Source organism: Candida pseudojiufengensis (assembly GCF_024610245.1).
Source record: "Candida pseudojiufengensis strain CBS 10847 chromosome Unknown scaffold1, whole genome shotgun sequence".
Taxonomy (NCBI): Eukaryota; Fungi; Ascomycota; class Pichiomycetes; order Serinales; family Debaryomycetaceae; genus Lodderomyces; species Lodderomyces pseudojiufengensis.
Window position 1 is genome coordinate 1,285,812 of NW_026261530.1, and position 15,517 is coordinate 1,301,328.

The following is a 15,517-nucleotide window of genomic DNA, read 5'->3' on the forward strand; positions in this document are numbered from 1 at the left end:
GGCTTTCATTAAGCAAATTGGGATTGGGAGTTGAATCTTTTAAGATGCATTTCATGAGTTTTGATAATTGTGTTAGGTTTTGAAACGTGGTAGCACAGTAATGATGAAATGTGAATCAAATTCGAAAATTTTCAGAATTTAAGATTCTATTACAAATCAAACTCAATATCAATCGCACTAAACAAACTAATGGGGGTCGTTGTCTTTGGTAAATCAATAAAGCACAATTTTCCGGTAAGGATAGGTCTTGCCAAAACGATATTTGGGATAGGTCCAGATACAGCTTCAAGATTAATGGCGAAAATAGGAATTTATCCAAATTGTAAAATGAACCAATTGACAGAACCACAAATAATGGATTTGAATAAAGAAATATCGCAGTTATTGGTAGAAGGGCATTTGAAACACAAAATAAATAATGATATTAAAATGAAACGAGATATAGGTTCATTTGCTGGGTTCAGGCATGCTTGGGGGTTCCCAGTACGCGGTCAAAGGACTAAAACCAATGCTAATACAGCTAGAAGATTGAATAAATTAGAAAGGTTCAGGCTTTAATATTAGGAATTCTTCATACGGATGACTAACAGGTTTCAAAAAAGATTTATGAGATATGTATGTAAAACTAATTTAATGAATAAAAACAATCATGACAAAGTGGCATATTGATTTGATGAATTCTAGGATTGTGATAGGTCATTTATACTGAATTACAGTTCCTAAAGTTACTCTGAACCTAAATTGTTTTGAGACGAAACCTTTTAATGCATCAAGCAACTATTTTTATAAAATAATAAAATTGGAGGCTCGATAAACTAAAACTAAACATGAAGTACCAAATATCAAAAGAAAATACTCAATACTAGAATGTGCCAACAACTGAGCCTTTTCGGCAAAAAAATGAAAAAAGCAAAAAAAATACAGAATAGATTACTCATTATGGTCCCTAGCAGGATCGAACTGCTGATCTTGGCGTTATTAGCACCACGCCTTAACCAACTGGGCCAAGGGACCACAATACAAAACTTTAACAATGTAGGCGTAATAAATGCAGCAGTATTTGGGCAAAATTCTCACACGGTTTTGTCTAATTTTTGTTCAAAAATCAATGAAAACCATCCTCTTGTTCACATCGCTAATTTTACTTGATTATATCGATGGAACGGTAGGGATCAATTGATCCAACTTTCAGTGTCTTTAATGGATATTGACAGAAAATAGACGTGTTAATTAGCCCTGTATATGTGCTAAAATAAAGTTCAAATTGCAACCAAATATTGTTAAAAATCAAATTTCGGTTTCATGTCTTTCAATACAATTCATTTTTCAATTCTGGGAATGGGCTGAAGTACCTCATAATAAGTAATAGACGTACTACAATCTTTCTATTCACTCGCAATATCATTAAAAGCACTAGTATTTCTATACAGTTATTACCGAAATACTAACCAACTTTTTATCACAGCTATTCATTATACTATAATCTTTCATTAATCTTGTATTGAATAAATCTTTCCAAATTTATCCATGTTTCTTCCATTTTCAATTTCAACTGTGGCTCTTTATTCTTATCTATTTTCTTATAGATTTCTTTCAATTTTGGTTCTAATCTTCTCAATATAGATATGTAATCATTTTTAACAAATACTTCATAATCATAAGGATATTCTTTATCACCAAATATATCAAATATCATATTTAAAGTTTCAATTATTATTTCCAAATTAATAATATTTTTCGTGTTTTCACAAGCTAAACTTAATGTATGAAATAAAAATTGTGAAATTTGATAGGTAATAGTTGAATTATTTATCGTTGAAGCTATTGATCCAATAACTCCAATCATACTTAAATTGTCATGATCCAATTGCATAGCCAATAGTCTTTCAATCATCAGATTTGGTATTTTGTCTCCAAGTTCTGGACCCGAACTTTTTAAAATTGCCCATAATATACTCAAACTTGACTTCTGTAATTCATCATCATTGATGGTCAAAAGAATATCCCAAAGTTTTAGAGACATTTCAAACCAAGGAACTGGAAGATGCTCGTTACTTAGTATTAACCAACCGAAGTTGTTAATTGCTCCTAAGATTGGTTTTCCTAACATTAATGATTTCTCCGTCAATTCAAACTTTAACAATTCTATTAGCATTGGTCCAATTTTTTCAAATAAAATATTCTGTGTATTTGGTAAAAGTAACACCGGCTCACTTGCATCTTCCTCATTGATTGATAAATGTTCTAAAATGGATGTAATAATTGTCAACCCAGTCTCAATTGTTAAAAGGTCGGTTTTGACTTCCATTTTACTTTCATTACTTGAAGACAAATCTTTCTCAATTGTATTTGAGTCTTTTCTTATTGGCTCGTTTCCATTTTTTAAATTTTGAATAGTCTCAATACGTAATCTCAACTGCTGTAGATCAAAATCTTTGACCGTGTCGTATATTTGTTGTAATACTTCGCTGCATACTTCTTGTGTTTTATCAGACGTTGTCTGCTGTACTTCATATTTATTGAATTTTATTCCTTCAAGATAAATTTTACTCAATTTAACATTGGATTCCTCGATATAGGAGGAAACTTCGTCCCAACATTCAAAATTATCACATTTTTCAACAAATTCTGTTGATTCAGATGAAAATTCATAAATAAATTCGAGCAATGCGGTAAATAATTTGTTGGAAATTTTAAATGTTCCAGAAATATGAAATTTCAACGTCTTGAAGATGAAATCTATTATAGGATCAATTTTTGCAAGTATAAATTCATATATGGACTCATCCTCACTCGCTAGGGTAGTTATCAAACTCAATATGTTTTCGGTGAAATCAAATAATAATTGTATTTTAGACTTATCTTTCTCCATGATGTCCTTTTCAGTCAAATATTTAAATGAGTTATTTATTTTATCTAATGCATTTTCAATACTGGTCCATATTCCTTGTCTCCATAAAAACATTACAACATCGTAACCTGATTCGATACACAAATTCCTTAATAAGCCAAAAGCCTCCACAACAATTTCATCATTCGAATCGTTTAAACAATATTCAGTGACCACTTGAACTAGTTTTTCCTTTAAAAGTAATTGCCTCATTCTTGCATCTTCTGCTAATACAGTGATAGCTCCAAGAGCCATTGATTTGTCATTGGGAATAGTTGATTTTAATTTATTGATTAATGGTAAAATTTTGGATTGTCTAGTTGATTCGTCCTTTTTTATTTCATGTTGAGACTTAGACGCTATTGGATTTAATCTGTTTTTAACATTTCTTCTTCCTTTTTTCAATTTCCCCATATCGACCTTAGTATACTTGAAATTTGTATCGTGATCAAAACATGATTTAAGAAAATCAAATCTGAAACTTGAAAAAAAAAAAAATACTTTGATCTTATTGTAAGGGATGACTTAGCTTTTCAATTAATTTTTTGTACATAAAAAACAACCTTTATGGTTTACGAACTTGGTGGAGATACTTCTTATGTTGAGAATCGATTACGTTTGCATATATGAATCAAGAATGCTCATCATATTTCTATTAATGTTTCTCCTGTAACAATTTGTATCTTACAGGGACAATTTCACTTTTGTCATTCTCTTGAGCTCGAGGTATAACATTGACGAACTAGATAAAACCGATGAAAACTCTAAACTTGATATTTCAAAATGATTTGAGAATATACAATCGAAATTTAGAGAGCCAAAAGAGCTTTTATCAATTAAATATATGATTAAATACTGGGACTTATGTAAAAAATTGCTGCAAAAAAAGATAATAATATCTTCAATAAATTGTGAAAGAACATTGAAACTTGTTGAAAGTACTAAAACTTCATTTGAACAGACCAAGCTTAGACTATTTCTCAATAGCAAATTTGTTCTTCATGTACAGCTAAATCAATTCCTGCTATAAGGTTTGAACTCATTTGTCTAATTCATCGAATAGCGACTCACCTAGATTACCACTTGCTATTCGAAACGTTTATGATGACAATAGTTTCAACTATTTTTGACACTTTCTTTGAATGATTGATATTCAAAAGTCTTAATCCTCTACAGTTTGATACTATTCCTCATTGTTTTGCAGCCAGATATTTTTATCATGTGCAACAAGTAGATACAATTTTATTTTGATACAAATTTGATGTAAATTCTCTTCCGAATATGTTAAAAAATAAATAAGTTTAGAATGAGTGAGGTATCAACCTCTTCGTGGCGCCTTTTCCCTTTCAGCAATTTTTTCACCAACTTCTTATTTTGCATTTTTCATTTACATTTACTTAATTTTGAAAATGTACGGGTGAGGTTATCATAGATTTGCTTTCAAAAATTTCTACATCCGTATCGCATGATAAACCAAGTAAATTAGATGTTAACAAGCTGGCATTCGTAGAACAACTCTATCATCTATGCCAATAGAACTTTTAAAGCAGTATAATGAATAAATATTCACCTAAAGCATTTTCATCTTTCACAGTACCGCAAACATCCGTAATTGTTGTCCGGCACTACAACTTGAATGAAGTATTCAGTTTTCGCGTTAAAAACTTTGGCTGAGTCGAAAAATTTAATACGATCTTCGACGTAAAAAATAAAAAGTTTTATATTATTATAAAGACAATTTACATTGTAAATGTTTTGTTAACAATACTTACTACGTAATATCATAATCATAAATATTATTAGTATTGTGAGGTATAATGAATGTTTTATCATTGATAACGTTAGGTAAATCCAGTTTAGTGAAGATATAACTAATAGAGTTAAACTCGGGTACTTTTTCTTACATAATATTTTAATAATGACAAATAAAAATTGTACAAAACAAAATTTATATTTTTGATTGTGTTCGACTAATAACACTTTACATCATCGACACTAATTAATCAAGATTAATTAATCAAACAACCAAACAACCAAACAACCAATCATTACATAGCAACATTAAGTGGCATACGATTGATAGAGCAATAATCGGATACAATAATAGAAACTTAAAAGAGACATACACAACTATAGTAATTTATCCTTCCTACAAACTATAATAGTTCACAATCTGGAATAATGTCATACGTATTATCAACCAAACCAAAGTTATTATATCTTTCAAATAAACAATTACAATTAATAAGTAGCAGGTTAATTTCATCAACTTCAAGATCCTCAATATCATCATCTAAATTATTGAATATATCTAAACATTTATTCAAAACATTACCTAAAAATGAACAACAACAATATCAAAAACAAGGTAAAAATGTAGCATTGGTATCTGGCATAATAATCATAGGATCATATATTGCATTTAATTTTAATCAATCAAATTATTATAACTTAGATACTTTACCCCTGTCAACAACAACTCAATTAACTGCTTCAAATACATCTGGTTCTCAAGTATCTTCATTTTCCTCCTCATCTTCCTCATCCTCCTCATCATCCCCATCAACATCATCTTCACCTAAATTATTAGATAATAAGAGTCTTTTTTCAACTTCAACTTCTTCAATGCATCAAAAAAATAGTATAAGTCAACAACAACATAAAGAAGGTATATTTTTATTAAATGATGAGCAAGTAGATACAAAGTTACGTCAATTTGAAGAAAGTTATAATGTAAATAGAGGTAAAGGTGTAACTAGGTATGATATATGTCAATTACCTTCGAATTCTCCAATAGAAGATGATAGAGCAGAAGAAATTATTCAAGTACCAATATTACAAGATAATAACATCAAAACAACTACTGATTGGATGTTTTTTGGAGTATTTGATGGTCATGGAGGTTGGACAACTAGTTCAAAATTAAGAGATCAGTTAATAAACTACGTAATAACAGAATTGGGTACAATTTATAAACCTGTACAAGGTGAAGAAAATTTAAGATATGTACCAAATAGTGCAACAATAGATCAAGCAATTAAAAATGGATTTTTAAAATTAGATCATGAAATAGTGAATAAGAATATAGAAAAATTATTAACTGACAACAACAAGGCTAAAGCAGCTGAATTATTAATGCCTGCATTATCTGGCTCATGTGCATTATTATCATTTTATGATACAAATTCTAAAATTTTAAAAGTTGCAGTAACTGGTGATTCAAGGGCTATATTGGGATCTTTTAAAAATAATCAATGGACAGCAAAACAATTAAGTATTGATCAAACTGGTTCAAATCCAACCGAAGTTGCAAGAATTATAAGTGAACATCCGGATGAACCGAAAGTTATTAGAAATGGAAGAGTATTAGGAAGTTTAGAACCTACAAGAGCATTTGGAGATTGTCGATACAAATTACCAGCATCAATTCAAGAAAGAATTTACAAACAATTTTTTGGTAAAAGATTACCAAATCATTTACAATCACCACCGTATGTTACTGCGGAACCTGTTATAACAACTACAAAAATAAATCCTGATAATAATGAATTTTTAGTCATGGCAAGTGACGGATTATATGAAATGTTAACAAATGAAGAAATAATTGGTTTAGTAGTTAAATGGATGGAAAGAGAAAAAATGGTAAAACCTCAAAAATCATTTTGGAATTTTTTTGGAAAAGTTGGTGAAAATAAATTACCAGAAGTTGAAGATATAACAATGGATAAAGCTAGTAAAAAACCAATTAGAAAATCTGCTGGCGGAGGAAGTTTTTTATTACAAGATAAAAATGTTTCAACTCATTTAATTAGAAATGCTTTATCAAATGGTGGATCAAAAGAACAAACTTCTATGATTATTTCAATACCAAACCCAGTATCAAGAAGATATAGAGATGATTTAACTGTTACTGTTGTTTTCTTTGGTAATGATCATTCGAGTGACAAGAACGACAAACTAGAAATAAACTCCAATGCTACTGCTGGAGGAGTAGATGCATCAAAACCAAAACTATAATGAACGAGATATTTTAAATAAATTTGAGCAAAATTGTAATTTATTTTTGATAAACAAGATATGTTTTATAAATATATAGTGATTACCAATCAGGTGTTAATCTTATAATGTTTGTTTCTCAATAAGAATGTCTTCATCTAATGTCTCTTTTGTTCAATCGTCTCTGGTATAGGTACAGTTTTTGACCGAGCATGAATTAAATATGCAAAACAACATTTTTCAATGTGGGGAGAAAAAAAAATTTGAATCAATTTAACCGAATTATTCAGAATATTCAAAACGTAAAGATTGATCAAGTTAGTGGAGAAAATCATATCTATACTCGATAGAATATTAAATTAATATGTCTGAAGATAATAAACCTCAAGATTTAGCCTCAATCACGGATGAAAATGCCGCTTTGAAATCTACTAATAACTTATCAAATCTGAAGAATGATTCAACCACCAATCCTACTACTGAAAAATCCCAACTGAAAGCAAATACAGAAGATGTCGATGATTTAGATGACTTATTAGATGATTTTGCGGATGAAGTACTAAGTAAACCACCAGGATCAACAGCTGAATCTCAACAACCTCAAACATCACAACCAAATTCAAATATCAAAACACAACCCCAATCACAAACTGATCCATTAAATGAAGATTTTCAAAATTCCATATCTGAATTAATAAAAGATATGAAAATAGAAGATCCGGAAACTCAAAAACAATTTGAAACATTAGTTAAACAATTTGAAACAAATCATAGACAAGAAATAGAAACTGAAGAATCAAAACCAGCAAATTTTGAATATGTTATGAAAGAAACTATGGAAAGATTAAAAAAATCAGGTGAAGATATTGATTCCAAAATTAAAAATGATTCCATGGGTTCTAATCCTGAAGATTTATTAACTCAATTATTAGCTGGTATGGGTGGTGATTCAGCACTTGGAGGTGGTGATATGGATATGAGTAAATTATTAGTTGATATGTTAGAACAATTGAGTTCGAAAGAAGTTTTATATGAACCAATAAAAGATCTTAATAAAAAATTCCCACAATATTTAAAAGATAATAAAGATAAATTAGGTAAAAAACAATATGAAAATTATAATAATCAATATGAAATAACAAATGATATTTTGAAAGTTTTTGATAGTGAAAATTATAATGATGCAAATAAACAACAACGAGATCAAATAAATTCTATGTTAGAAAGCTTACAAGAATTAGGTCAGCCTCCTACTGAATTAGTCGGTGAAACAGGTGATTTCTTACCTGGATTTGGAGGAGGAGCTGGAGGAGCTGGAGGATTTGATTTCAATGATAAGAATTTACCACCAGATTTGGAAAAAAATTTACAAGAAGGATGCCAACAACAATAGACGCTTAGGGTTTATGCTTAGGTTAAACATCATTGATTGTCATGAAGGTATTATGATAGACGGAAATTGATTGATGGAATTATATATTCAAACCAGATCTATTAGAAAAGTCTATATAATAACGTAACATTTCAGGAGTTATACCTCTTGAAATACCATTCAATGCATGCTCAAAATGTTTATTTTCCACAGTTTTTGCATCTTTGTTCTCCATTATGGCATTAAGACCAGCTTCTTGACATAGTAAAGTAACTTCTGCCCCTGAACAACCATCAGTCAATGATGCATAATGATTCAAATCAACATCATCTTTTAAATTAAACTTTTTACAACAATTTTTTAAAATTTGTAATCTCGCATTAAGATCAGGTGGTGCAACATAAATATGTCTATCTAATCTGCCTGGTCTTAACAATGCAGCATCAATTTCAGATGGTTTGTTGGTAGCCCCAATTATTACAACACCATTTAATTCCTCAACACCGTCAATTTCATTTAATAAAGAAGTCAAAACATTTTTTGAAGCAGTCGTACCTTCTCCATCTCTATCACCAGCAATTGCATCAATTTCATCTAAAAATATAATCGAAGGTGACGCAGCTCTTGCTTTTCTAAAAATTTCTCTAATAGTTCTTTCACTTTCACCAACATATTTATTTAAAACTTCAGGACCCTTAATAGCTAAGAAATTAAGTCCAGATTCAGTAGCTAAAGCTTTTGCCGTCAAGGTTTTAGAACAACCCGGAGGTCCATACATTAAAACCCCTTTTGGAGCATTTACTCCCAAAGTTTTGAATGATTCAGAAGCTTCTAATGGTAATTGAACAACTTCTATGAGTTTTCTTTTCAATTCATCTTGACCTCCAATATCAGACCAATGAACTTTAGGCATCTCCAAGAAAATCTCTCTCATAGCTGAAGGTCTTATTTCAGGCAATGCATTATCAAGATCTTCTAGTTTAACTTTGATCTCTAGTTGTGGAATTCCTTCAGCCAAACCTCTGCTGATGGCTTTCATAACTGCTTCTCTACACAATGCAGTTAAGTCAGCTCCTACATACCCATGTGTCTTTGCTGCTATTGAGTCTATATCATTAATAGACAATTCATGCTTCTCTTTATTCATTTTAGCAAATTGTTTCTGTAAAATGTCTTTTCTTGCTTCGAAATCTGGTATTCCTATTTCAATTTCTTGATCAAATCTCCCCGGTCTTCTCAATGCTATATCAATCGAATTTGGTCTATTAGTCGCACCAACCACAACTATTCGACCAGTATTGCTCATTCCATCCATCATTGTTAATAGTGTTGCGACCACTCTACTTTCAGTTTCTCCTGTATCCAGAGAATTTCTCGACGGTACAAGTGAATCGACCTCATCCATAAATATAATTGATGGTTGATATTTTGTTGCTTCTTCAAAAATATCCCTGATTGCATTCTCCGTTTCACCTAAATATTTGGAAACAATTGATGGACCATTTATACTCAATATATGAGCACCTATTGTATTCGCTATACATCGTAGTAACATCGTTTTCCCAGTTCCAGGAGCTCCGTGTAATAATATGCCTCTTGGTGGTGATATGCCAAATTCGGAAAATAAATTGGGGTTATACAAAGGTAATTCTATAGTCGATTTTAATGTATCTATTTGTTTGGATAATCCTCCTACTTGCGAAAAATTCATCAATCTCGGTAGGTTAGGGTATTTAACTAAAGACGGTTCCTTTTCTAGTGTGATTTCAACTTTGGTCGATGATGTAAACAAGTATGGCGGTGATACGTATTTGGAATATGTTGGTCCACTTGAATTTGAATTTGAAATTGATAATGAATCCATTTTATTTTCAATGGCATCTTGAATATCAATTATTGTCAAACCATTGATCTTCAAGCCTGCATAAATGAGGCCCACTTTTTGTAAAACCTTTTCTGTATCCGTCGATCCCCCATTTACAACAACTTCTTGAGCATAAGGCGGTTGTTGATCATAGGATATGATACTCACTCTGTCTCCCAATAATAATCCACTTAGCCGCCTAAATTCTTCTGACATGCCTATAACATTCTTATCTAGGGTCGATGATATAAGTGCTGTTGCTATTATACCCGGTTGTCCTTGTATTGGTGATACGGAGACTAGTTGACCAGGTTTATATTCCAAAGCTTCGAACACTTCGGAGTTTAAATATATATTGGCGACTGTTTTCGCACTGGGAATTACATCTTGAGGTCTTACTATGAATGACTTTGGAATTTTCGTTTTCTTCACAGGTGTAACAGCATTAGTCTCAGACGGTTGAGTCTTTTTTTTCGTGGTGGTTGATTTTGAAGACATAGTTCGTTTAAAGATGTTTCAAAATTTTGTACAAATCAGTTGCGAAATTTCAGACAGTGAAAATTCGAATGAGTTGCAAAATAAATAATTGGAAAAACATTGTCATCATCTTCAACACTCAATAAAAACCAATTTTGGAGGACAAATGATTGATCTACGATGAAATCAAGGCATTTTACATTTCACAATGTCAAAAATCTACGACTAAACCGCTTTTCCATAAATTTTTCAAGACAAACTTCATCATCATCTTCAACTCCAAATATTTCATTTTTACCTTTCATTCGACGACTCAAACCGACATTCTTGAACCATTTCAAAATCATTGATAGATTTGTTAAATCCATAAAGTCAAACAGCGATACAATAGTTTTAGAAAGAGATAAACCATCAATAATAGACAAAATTACAAACCTCAACGATAAATCAACCTATTCTACAAATTTACAACCTATTATCAAATACTTAAGTCCCTTGGTTCTACTGAATTACGAATTAGCTATTATATCAAATGGCTTGACTAACCTCGAAGTAAAGTTGGAAATCAATCAGACCAGTAGCATTTATGAGTCTGAAAAGATTAGACTATTGGGGAAAAATATCTATAAATATTTACTAGTCAATCAATTGAGGATATTCAAAAATTCGAAGTATTTATCAAATTCAGAAACAGAAATTGAAGCAGACTTGAAATGGATTTGGGAGAACTCAATCATTATGAAATTTATGAAAGTTAATGGATTATCAAATTGTATTACCATAAATTCCGAATTTTTGATTAACGAGTATGTTGACCAAAACGTATATAACATCAAAAAACAGAAAGTTATTGATGCAACTACAATAGGGAGCTTTTACACTATGATTGGTTTACTTGCTTTAAAAAGCAATCACGATATGAGTAATGAAACGATAAATAAAATTTTGAATGGTAAAAGAGGAATATTTGACATTCTCAAAGATGACTTGTAATATATATGTACTTATAGACGCTTATAAATATAATGACGCACAGAATACTATATCTCTTTTAATTTTCTCTTGTGCTTCAGCCATTTTGAGGTGCAATTTAGAATCACCAATAATTAATGCAGCATTTTTGACTTCTCTACAAATTTCATCCAATCTAGTGATTACTCTAACAATTGTTCCTTCAGCTTCAACACTCATTTGCATAATTTCATTGAAACTTAATCCATTTGCCCACTCATAAACAACATTAACTAATGCAAATCTTTTACTTTCCACAAAATCTTCTTCCTCAGAAGTTAAGGATACCTTTTTATCAATATATATTTTAAGTAATTTTTCAGCGATTTCCTTGATTTTAGCTTTACCTTTTTCTAATCTTGGAGTGATTAATGGCGGTTCTTCTTCTTGAGTTCTACCTTCGTAAACGAAACAAGATAATAATGCTACTATCTCCGATGGTTCAAAATCTCCGAGGAAATTGTTTAATACCAATTCAGTTATAATTAATTCCCAACCAGAATTGATTTCACAAGCAACTCTACCTTTGAGTACAACGTTTTGTTGATCATCGATGAATCCAAGTGTATCCAAAACTTCCAATCTTTGCTCATAATCTGGTAATAAATCTAAGTTCTCATCTGAAATCAATCTCTGTAGACTTTCTATTTCTTCCTGTATCATATGGCGCTTTCTATACTCCTTGTAGTGCTGTTTGAAATTAACGCAAATGTAACCACGAAGTTCTTTTATCTTTTTAAGAATGTTTTCTTTCTCTTTGGACAAATCGTGTAGTGATAATTGTTTACTGTTGGACAAGTCTAGTTCCGTTAAATCGCTTTGGTAGTTTAGTAGTTGCTTAATTTGTGCGATTGCTTCATTTAAAGCGTTTGACTCATCATTGACGAAATCAGTCATATTAATCTTGAGTGAAATTCTTCCAATGAAATAGACACAATCAAATGGAATTTGAGTGACTTTGAATTTGGGATTAAATTTGATTTTTGGAAAATTTTTCATATTGTACTCATAAATAGGAAAGTATGGCATCTTGTAAGTCTCTTGCGCAACATCATACTCCTTCCCATGATCAAAAGTAACCAACATTATATTTTCACTCGTACTATCTGATCTGACAACAAAACCCATTCTTGAATCATGATTTTTATCTCTAAAGAATACTAATCTTCCAGCTTTGAGTAGTTGAGTCTTCAATATGGGTGACTTGTGTATGTCCTGTACACACATTCCGCAAATTCTTTCATGTTCAAACAATAATTTACAGGTCTCTTCCACATCTTTCATCTTACACTTTAAACAAGAGCTTAAATCTAAGTTTTGTAATTCTGTGCTAAGTAGTTCGTGTCTTTTTTGATTCTCAGGTAGTAATACTTGTGCCGAATTTTCACTGAACGAATGTTTAATCATTTCCTCGACTCTTAAAGCTTCAATTCTCAACAAGTTTAAGATCATATTGTAGGTTAATCTAAATTGCGAGGATAATTTTGTAGGAGTACCCAAAGCAACTTCTTTAAAATCGATTGGTGACAAGGGATCGTTATAAGCCATCACAATAACTGTACCTACAGGATCCAATCCTCTTCTACCTGCTCTTCCGGACATTTGTGTGAATTCTCCTGGTAACAAATTCCTGAATCCTCTACCATCATGCTTTCTTGTTGAGCTAAACACAACAGTTCTAGTTGGTAAATTTAAACCCATAGCAAATGTTTCAGTTGCAAACAAAACTTTCACCAACGTTCTAGCAAATAAGATTTCAATACATTCTTTAACTATTGGCAACAAACCACCGTGATGGACGGCAATTCCCCTACTTAACATTTCTCTAATCTTCATTATTTGTGGTAACTCTCTATCTTCTTTCTTTAATCTTCCAACTGCTCTATCAATGAACATATGAATTTCGGATTTTTCTTTTGCATTGCAGAAATCAACACCTCTTAAACTATCAGCATATTCCTCACATCGTTTTTTCAGAAATACGAAAATGACTGCCGGTAACAAATTATTCGTTTTCATATACAGCACTAGCTCTGGCCAAGTGTTTTTATTTGGTCCATCACTACCTCTTTTTGGATTCGTAAAATTTCCTCTATTGGTCATTAATGTTGAACCACCTCTACCACCTCTTCCTCCTCTGTCACCTCTACCACCTCGATTTCCCCCTCTTGCCGAGCCTCCAGGTCCACCTCTGCTTCCATATCCCATTGATGTAGACGGTAGCTCTTTCTTCGCCTTTCCAGCTTCTAACAAATCTTTATGAGCTTTGAATTCACTTTCAACGAATCTACGAGTTGAATCAACCACTTTAAATAATTTGTTTTTAGCAGATATAAAAATTTCCAAAGGAACTGGCCTTTTTGGTGTTGATATCACATACATATCCTTTTGTTTAGTTCTCCCAACCCAATTGGCAAATTCAAACGTATTTGGAACAGTCGCAGATAATAAAATATACTTAACATGATCAGGCAACATTATGATGACTTCCTCCCAAACAACACCACGATCAATGTCATTAACATAATGAACTTCATCAAAAATTACAAATTCAACATCTCGTATTAGATCTGCTCCTCTATACAACATTGATCTTAAAATTTCTGTAGTCATAATCAAACAATTAGCTTCAGGATTAATTTGAACGTCACCAGTGATTAGTCCAACATCAACATCTTTGAAAGTTTCTTTAAAATCTCTGAATTTTTGATTTGATAAAGCTTTAATTGGAGATGTATATATACATTTAGTCATATTTCTTTTAGCCATCGCTATTGCGTATTCCGCAACAACGGTTTTACCAGCTGATGTATGTGCTGCCACGAACACCGAATCACCTTGTTCCAAATGAAATATTGCTTCTTTTTGAAATGTATCCAATTCAAATGGCCAAGTTCTCGCCATGTTCGGTACCAACTCACTAAAATCCTCTATCTTATGATCTAAATCGACAACGTGAGCCCAAGTTCTCTTATCGTTTGACTTTTTATCGTCATATTTAAAAGACGAGTAATCGAAAGGAACAAGACCTTCAACCTCTGAAGCGTCAAATGGTATTTGTTTAGGTTCAGTGGTTTTGTTCTGGTTTTCCACTCTCACATCATGTTGATTCACATGTATTTCATTTTCTTCAATGTCGTTATCTTCTTCCCCAAAGTCTAATACACTAGACGACTCTCCAACTTCTAAACCTCTCTCAAATCCCGGTGGAATGTCAAATAGTCCATATTCATTTCTATGCAAATTGGATGTATTGTCTTTAGTTTCTTGAGCTTGTTGGTGTATAAGTCCACCAGGCTGAAAAGGTAAAAAACCCGATCTTCCTCTTAGACTTTCACTCTTTGATGAATAATCTCTGTTTATACTTAATGAATTTGAGGCCGATGAGTTTACTTCATTCAAATCAATTTCTTCTTGATATCCTGAAATTCGACCTTCAATTCCTGATCTTTTGAATCTAAATTTTGTCCGATTTGAAGTAGGAGGATTTATAATTAACTTATCAATTAACTTGTCTTTATCAACTTCAATTTTATTTTGCAAAAGATCTAGTAGTTCCCAATTTAATTCCGGTGATGGTTTTAAGAAATCATTTTTGAGCTGTTCATTGTTTTCTTGGATGGTAGGTTCGGGAAAATCTTCAATGATTTGAGTGGATGGATCTAATGTTGATGGTTGAATCCCATGCTCAATTTCTTCAATCAACATGAAATTACTTCTAATATTATGAAGATCAATAATGTTTATTTAATGAAGTATTGCAAGAATAAATTGACTATTGGAATATTAGTCTCCAGTAAAACGCGCAATTTGAGTACAATTTTATTTTGGTAAGAAGAATTAAATGAATCATTTACTTGTACTGAAGATCGAAAACTTCAACCCACTTCATCAACAATTATTTCAA

The 15,517-nt window shown here is 31.5% G+C and overlaps 7 protein-coding genes across 7 annotated transcripts; 4 read left to right on the forward strand and 3 right to left on the reverse strand. All coding sequences in view use genetic code 12, as the record gives it.

The window, feature by feature from the left end:
* Positions 1 to 189: 189 nt before the first annotated feature.
* On the forward strand, positions 190 to 558 carry KGF55_003675 (mitochondrial 37S ribosomal protein uS13m; the record flags this gene model as incomplete). The annotated part of the gene is made up of 1 exon (XM_051758494.1): positions 190 to 558. The coding sequence occupies one exon, from the start codon at positions 190 to 192 to the stop codon at positions 556 to 558; it is 369 nt and encodes a 122-aa protein (XP_051614047.1).
* A 919-nt stretch (positions 559 to 1,477) lies between these two features.
* Positions 1,478 to 3,304, reverse strand: KGF55_003676 (uncharacterized protein; the record flags this gene model as incomplete). The annotated part of the gene is made up of 1 exon (XM_051758495.1): positions 1,478 to 3,304. The coding sequence occupies one exon, from the start codon at positions 3,302 to 3,304 to the stop codon at positions 1,478 to 1,480; it is 1,827 nt and encodes a 608-aa protein (XP_051614048.1).
* Positions 3,305 to 5,071: 1,767 nt separating this feature from the next.
* PTC5 (type 2C protein phosphatase) lies at positions 5,072 to 6,907 on the forward strand (the record flags this gene model as incomplete). The annotated part of the gene is made up of 1 exon (XM_051758497.1): positions 5,072 to 6,907. The coding sequence occupies one exon, from the start codon at positions 5,072 to 5,074 to the stop codon at positions 6,905 to 6,907; it is 1,836 nt and encodes a 611-aa protein (XP_051614049.1).
* A 343-nt stretch (positions 6,908 to 7,250) lies between these two features.
* Positions 7,251 to 8,279, forward strand: PEX19 (Pex19p; the record flags this gene model as incomplete). Its single annotated transcript, XM_051758498.1, has 1 exon — positions 7,251 to 8,279. One exon carries the CDS (start codon positions 7,251 to 7,253, stop codon positions 8,277 to 8,279), a length of 1,029 nt encoding a protein of 342 aa, XP_051614050.1.
* A 79-nt stretch (positions 8,280 to 8,358) lies between these two features.
* KGF55_003679 (AAA family ATPase) lies at positions 8,359 to 10,620 on the reverse strand (the record flags this gene model as incomplete). Its single annotated transcript, XM_051758499.1, has 1 exon — positions 8,359 to 10,620. One exon carries the CDS (start codon positions 10,618 to 10,620, stop codon positions 8,359 to 8,361), a length of 2,262 nt encoding a protein of 753 aa, XP_051614051.1.
* Positions 10,621 to 10,779: 159 nt separating this feature from the next.
* KGF55_003680 (uncharacterized protein) lies at positions 10,780 to 11,592 on the forward strand (the record flags this gene model as incomplete). The annotated part of the gene is made up of 1 exon (XM_051758500.1): positions 10,780 to 11,592. One exon carries the CDS (start codon positions 10,780 to 10,782, stop codon positions 11,590 to 11,592), a length of 813 nt encoding a protein of 270 aa, XP_051614052.1.
* A 21-nt stretch (positions 11,593 to 11,613) lies between these two features.
* SKI2 (SKI complex RNA helicase subunit) lies at positions 11,614 to 15,318 on the reverse strand (the record flags this gene model as incomplete). Its single annotated transcript, XM_051758501.1, has 1 exon — positions 11,614 to 15,318. The coding sequence occupies one exon, from the start codon at positions 15,316 to 15,318 to the stop codon at positions 11,614 to 11,616; it is 3,705 nt and encodes a 1,234-aa protein (XP_051614053.1).
* Positions 15,319 to 15,517: the final 199 nt, after the last annotated feature.